Source organism: Micropterus salmoides, unplaced genomic scaffold (genome assembly GCF_014851395.1).
Source record: "Micropterus salmoides isolate LMB-PRFRI ecotype aquatic unplaced genomic scaffold, ASM1485139v1 Ms_hic_scaffold_5, whole genome shotgun sequence".
Lineage (NCBI taxonomy): Eukaryota > Metazoa > Chordata > Actinopteri > Centrarchiformes > Centrarchidae > Micropterus > Micropterus salmoides.
The window spans coordinates 21,445,465-21,451,829 of NW_024044237.1; the positions used below are offsets into that span (position 1 = coordinate 21,445,465).

The 6,365-nt window shown below is 41.8% G+C and overlaps 1 protein-coding gene across 1 annotated transcript in view; it reads left to right on the forward strand.

The window, feature by feature from the left end:
• Positions 1-402, forward strand: part of ccdc88b (coiled-coil domain containing 88B) — a 54,476-nt gene extending 54,074 nt beyond the window's left edge. The window contains exon 28 of the mRNA XM_038699669.1: positions 102-402. Coding sequence (XP_038555597.1) covers positions 102-139 — 38 coding nt within the window. The 3' untranslated portion in view covers positions 140-402. The remainder of the gene's footprint in view (positions 1-101) is intronic.
• The last annotated feature ends 5,963 nt before the right edge of the window (positions 403-6,365 follow it).

Here is a 6,365-nt window from a genome sequence, read left to right on the forward strand (position 1 = left end):
AAAGTGTCCACAACATCTACAATCATTCAAAATCCATTTAATAATCAGCTTAATAAAACATGCAAGTGCCTGTTAAGACTGTGATCTTCTCTGCCTTCCAGACAATCAACACTCCAGTGATGACACCACAGCGGCCTGAGAATGAACTACAATCGACTCTCAATTAAATAAACGCAAGTTTTATATTATGTGCTCCTGGCAAACTGTTTTGATGCAGGCTTTTGTATGTCTAACTATTTTAAATATGAGATCCTTCTAGTATTTTTTGAATACATAAATGAATAAATCATTCTGTCATGATTTACAGTGTTGGTGCTGTGTAACGAATGAACCACTTCTGTAGTTTGGAGCCCCAAGCTAACAAATAGTAAAACATTATTAATAAATAAGTCAAAAATAAAATTGAATACATTTTGCTTTCACTAGCTCATTATTTTTCAACTCCTGTATTCCCCACGCAACATTTACATCAGCACAGGAGCAACGCTTTTGTATTGTTCTGGAGGGTAGTTACAATGGGGGAAAAAAGTATTTGACCCCTTGCTGATTTTGCAGGTTTGCCCACTTACAAAGAATGCAACAATCTACAATTTTAATCATATGTACATTCTAACAGTGAAAGACAGAATCCCAAAGAAAATTCCAGAAAATCACATCATATGAATTTATAAAAATTGATAACCATCTGATGAGGAAAAACAAGTATATGACCCCCTACCAAACAGCAAGTATTCTGGCTCCTACAAGCCAGTTAGTCTTTCTTTAAGACACAGCCCCAATCCCAACCAATTATCTACATCAAATACACCTGCCTCACCTCGTTACCTGTATAAAAGACACCTGTCAACACCCAAACAACCAGCATCCAGCATCACCACCATGGGCAAGACCAAAGAGCTTTCTACGGACATCAGGGACAAGATTGTTGATCTGCACAAGGCTGGGATGGGCTACAAGAGAATCGGAAAGCAACTTGGAGAGAAAATATCAACTGTCGGTGCAGTTATCAGGAAATGGAAGAAGCACCACACCACCGCCAACCTCCCTCGGTCTGGGCCTCCACACAAGATCTCGCCTCGTGGGGTGTCCCTGATCATGTGAACGGTGAGGAATCATCCCAAAACCACAAGGGGGGAACTGATGAATCAACTGAAGGCAGCTGGGACCACAGTTACAAAAGAAACAGTTGGTAACACACTACGCCATCATGGATTGAAATCCTGCAGCTCACGCAAGGTCCCCCTGCTCAAGAAGAAACATGTACAGGCCCGCATGAAGTTCGCCTACACCACCTGGACGACTCAGAAGAGGCCTGGAAGAAGGTGATGTGGTCAGATGAGACCAAAATAGAACTTTTTGGCCTCAACTCGTCGTGTTTGGAGGGCAAAGAACACCGAGTACAACCCAAAGAACACCATCCCCACCGTCAAGCATGGTGGTGGCAACATCATGCTTTGGGGGTGCTTTTCAGCCAAGGGGACGGGACAACTCCATCGTATTGAGGGGAGGATGGACGGGGCCATGTATCGTGGAATTCTGGACCAACATCTCCTTCCCTCAGTGAGAGAGCTGAAGATGGGTCGAGGATGGGTGTTTCAGCACGACAACGACCCTAAGCACACCGCCAAAGCAACAAAAGAGTGGCTGAAGAAGAAGCACATCAAGGTTCTGGAGTGGCCTAGCCAGTCTCCAGACCTGAATCCAATTGAAAATCTTTGGAGGGAGCTTAAAATTCGAGTTACCAGGCGACAACCTCGGAACCTGAATGATTTGGAGGCTGTCTGCAGGGAGGAGTGGGCCAACATCCCTGCCGAAATGTGCACAAACCTTGTCACCAACTATAAAAAACGTTTGACATCTGTGCTGGCCAATAATGGCTTTTCTACAAAATATTAACATGCTGTTTGTCCAGGGGGTCAAATACTTGTTTTTCCTCATCAGATGGTTATCAATTTTTATAAATTCATATGATGTGATTTTCTGGAATTTTCTTTGGGATTCTGTCTTTCACTGTTAGAATGTACATATGATTAAAATTATAGATCGTTGCATTCTTTGTAAGTGGGCAAACCTGCAAAATCAGCAAGGGGTCAAATACTTATTTCCCCCACTGTACAAATCAGTCATTTAATTTGGAGGAATTGCTGGTAACATCAGAGCAGTCAGGAGGACTGTGTGGCTAGCTAGCTTAAATGAAAACATTGTTAGCTAAACACACTAAGCACCAGCCTTTTTAACTAAACCTATCTGAAGCTAAAGCTTCAGCAGCCGCGTAATGTTACTCAGAGTATACTGCTATACTGCTGTAGCATCACATTATGAACTCTTGTAACAGTAGCTTTTTAACCAACAAGCTAACACTAAAAAAGTTTTTTAGGTAACAGGCTACCAGGAAATTCACAAGCATTGCTTCTATCGTCATAAAATAATCTTTATCTTCAAATGCAGGTCTTGTCTTCAAGTACTGACTGATAAGATGTAAAGGAGAGGTATAAAGCTTTATTTTTCTTTTACACTCCATTTTAATGATAAACAATATTATTTCAGCTATATTTTTACTTAACTTACTACAGAAGCTGCAGTGCGTCTGGAACTGCTCAATTACAGATGCTTAGTGAAGACATCAGGAAAATCAAAATAGATTTCATTAGCAACATATATAACATGTCGTTCAGCGGTGGAGGAAATACCAAAGTGGAGCAGAACTGGGAGAAGTAAATGTCCTCATATGCTAATTTCACTCAAGCATTAAAGTTCAGTACTAGGACTCCTTCATCTTGTCTTCCATAAACCTTTACAGGATTAACTAAAAGTGTGTGGTGCTCCTGCTGATTATCTCCTCTTTAAGTTGGCTCACTCAAAGTAAAAAAAAGTATCACTTTTAGAAGCTTATCATGTATTCTGTAAGACAGTCCTCAAAGTAAAAAGGAGATAATCCAGATCTCATAAAATGTTGAATATTACCACTGGAACCAGGTGACCGAAAGGCAACAATCTCTGGAATTACAAACCTAATGTAATGAACTAAGAAAAAAAGTTAAATCATCTGCAGTCCAGTTAGAGATATCAATCTGAGGGTTGGATTGATGCAGGAAACAAAATAAAACACGTACATCTAATGATAAACTGCCTTGTAACCCCCTGACCTGATCTGTGCACAGAGTGATTAACATGGAGAAACCCTGCCATCTGGCTTGCAAATTGTTGAAAATACAATTTCATCTTAAGGTTCCTGTGTAAATCTAGTCATTGATCTAACGGCAAATGATCTGCACTAGTGCTTTAATGAGAATCCTTCTTAACTCCTTTCACTGTGGCACCAAATGGTGTCAGTGTAGAGCCGACCAGGCCTCTGCCAACAGACAGACAGACAGACAGACAGATGAAGAGGGGGGAATTAGCATGCAAGCTTTCCAAATGAGAAGACCTGAGAGTTCATCATGAAGCTAAATGGGCCCTCTTATAAGACAGGCAGCTTCCAAAGAGCTTCTGCCTCCCAGATTAGGACGAGGATACGTCAGCATTTCCGGTAGGGGTTGTTTTAGAGTGGGTGTGTGTGTGTGTGTGTGTGAGTGTTCAGAAGACAACACTGAGGATAATAGCAGGCCGTAGCAGCCAGCCTTTCCCAAACACACATCCTGAATTATGATTTGCAAATGACAAATGGATCGCTAATACAATTCATGAATTATGTAGTTGTCATGGTGACATTAATCAAAAAGCAGGGCCCTTCTCTCGGCTCTGAACATTGTGTTTGTGGAATTGAGATGCATGACGGGGGCTGCACACCGAGCCGCCTGAGTGAGCGCAGGGCAAAGCGATAGCAAGATATTGGTTCTGCCAGTCACTCAGAGGCTTATTATGAGTGCAATGCAACAATCACACGCCCTCAGGCGCACAGACAGACAGCACCCACAGACAAAAAGTGAAGGGTAAGGCTTTAAATTCTCACCGGAGAAGCCTTGTGGTTACGCACACAGCGGAAGCATTCACAGATTGTTGTTTTTTGTCATTTATAAATCGCCCGTGCATTATCAAGAATGGGGCACTTGAAAAGGAGGATGAACAAAAAAACAGGAATGTGATTCGTTTGCAACTTGACCCTTGTTTATTCAGCAGGATCTCTCACTAGAATAAACTATTTTGAAGGGAGACTTTATCCCTGTGAGCATAATAAGCAGCAGCAACAAAAAATCTGTCAAAAAAAGCCTTGGAGAAAGAAAACAAAATAGCGAGAGCAAATTCTTGGCACAAACTGAGTGATTAAGTGCCATCTCCACCCCTGATTCCTAAAGCGATGAATGATGGATGGTTGCCTTGGTTGACATCACAGTTGGATCTCAGGAGTCTGCTCAGCTGTTTAATTATTGAGCACCTGAGGGGTGTGACACTATCAGCGAACATCGCTTTTTCAACCCTCCTTTTCTATATTTTTGGCCTTTCTCCTCTAGAAAAGACCTCTCTCTCTCTGAAGATTTCATCTTTCTTTTTTCTAACCAACAAGACTCTCTCCACCTCTGTAGCCCACATATATCTTTCCTCATCACCCGCATCCGCCTTTTTACCTCCAGTCCTTGTCTGAGCTATGAAATTTTAATGATTGTGTCTTACTAAAGAGCCTCCAGTGACCAAAAACCTCACTCAAACCACTTAGTCCACTAACTGAACAGGCTAGGCATTTTAAATACTTTGAGGTGCATTAGATTCATGTTTAGGCCTGGTGCTTGCCTCTGAGATGAATCTGTGCAACTATCAACTGAATCCAAATCAAACTGTTTTGTTTTTTCAGCTCTTCCGAGGTTCGTTTCTGCTGATTTAGAATGCGTGCACACCACAGAAACTTCACTTTGGGTTAATAAAAAGTTGTAATTCATGGATTATTGTTAGGCATTTTCTCCCAGCAGAGGCCCCCCGGTTGGGCAGCCACCGAGACAAGAGAGCGGTGAGGTGATCTTTGATCGAGAAGTGGTGGTGTAATTCATTTAATTATATTTTGCTCCAGGCAACAGAAGTCGAGGAGGGGATCATTGAGAGGGAACACAATACAACTAGGTGGAAAAATAACAAGTAAGTGGAGTGTGTGTGCACACACACCGGCTGACCCTACAACCTCGCCTCCTCACAAAACTGTCAAAATCGCTGTGCTTTCAGCAGGCTTTTACTCAATGAGGTTAGCCCAAAGGTGAGTCTGTTCATCTATAACTTCCCTCGCTCTGCCTCCATCCATCTCTCCATCCCTTCCTCTTTACCCCACACTCCCCTCTCTCTTCTTTTTCATCCTCTCTCTCTGTCTCTCTGCTTCTTTCAGGATTGTTCTTCCTCTCCTAACAGTTTGTCCCTGCTACTCCCCTCCTCCTCCTCTTTCTCCCTCATGCACTCCCTTTCTCTCCCCTAGTGTATTAAGGGGCTTTGACGCTCTCAGTAAAAGCTGATTTATTCTCTTGGTGGTATCGATCGGTTTCTGCATTAAAGATTATAATTCATTACCCCGGCCCCTTTTAATACATTAAACACTCAAAATAAAAATAAAATAACCCCCCTCCTTCCCAACCCGGTGTCCCGAGGGTGCGGGAAAACACTCTTGTCGAGACGTCCGGCCTGTCGTCCTGTGCCCCAGAGCTATACCTGCATGTGTGTGTGTGTGTGTCACACTGACTCATGCATTGAGATACTCACAGGAACACACTCTGCCCCTCATGCAGTCTGATACAGTTTCAAACACATACACATCAGTGAACAATAGATGGGCGGAACAGCATCAACTGGTTAATTGATCGCCTGAAAATTTATCTGCAACTATTTTGTTTCAGTGATTTAAAAGGGCAAATATAACAAATATTCTCTTGTTCCAGTTCCTCAGATGTGATGATTTGTTGCATTTCTGTGATTTATATGACAGTAAACTGATTAGTTTTGGATAAATTCTGATCAGCATGTTGTTTCATGTTGTTAGTGTTATGGCAGAAACAATTTTCTGTCATAGTTAGCACTGATGCAATGTCGGTTCTATCAGTATGTTCCAAGTCAGTATCCAAGTTTTTACAGCAAAGTATCTCAACATCTGCTAAATGGATTGGGTCAAAATGTGTACAGACATTCATGGTTCTGACATAATTAATCCTAATGACTTTGATAATCCCCTGACTTTAATCTATCAACTACTCTATCACTCTACTGTATAGTCACCAGCAGTTTGAACTCTGTGGTTTTGAGTGAAATGTCTTAACAATTGTTGGATGGATTGCCGTTAAATTAGGTACAGACATTTATGTTCCCCTTCTGCAATAACTTTGGTGATCCCTCAACATTTCATCTAGTGCCATAATCTTGTAAACTTTTGTCAGTTTTCTTTGGTTTATGACCAA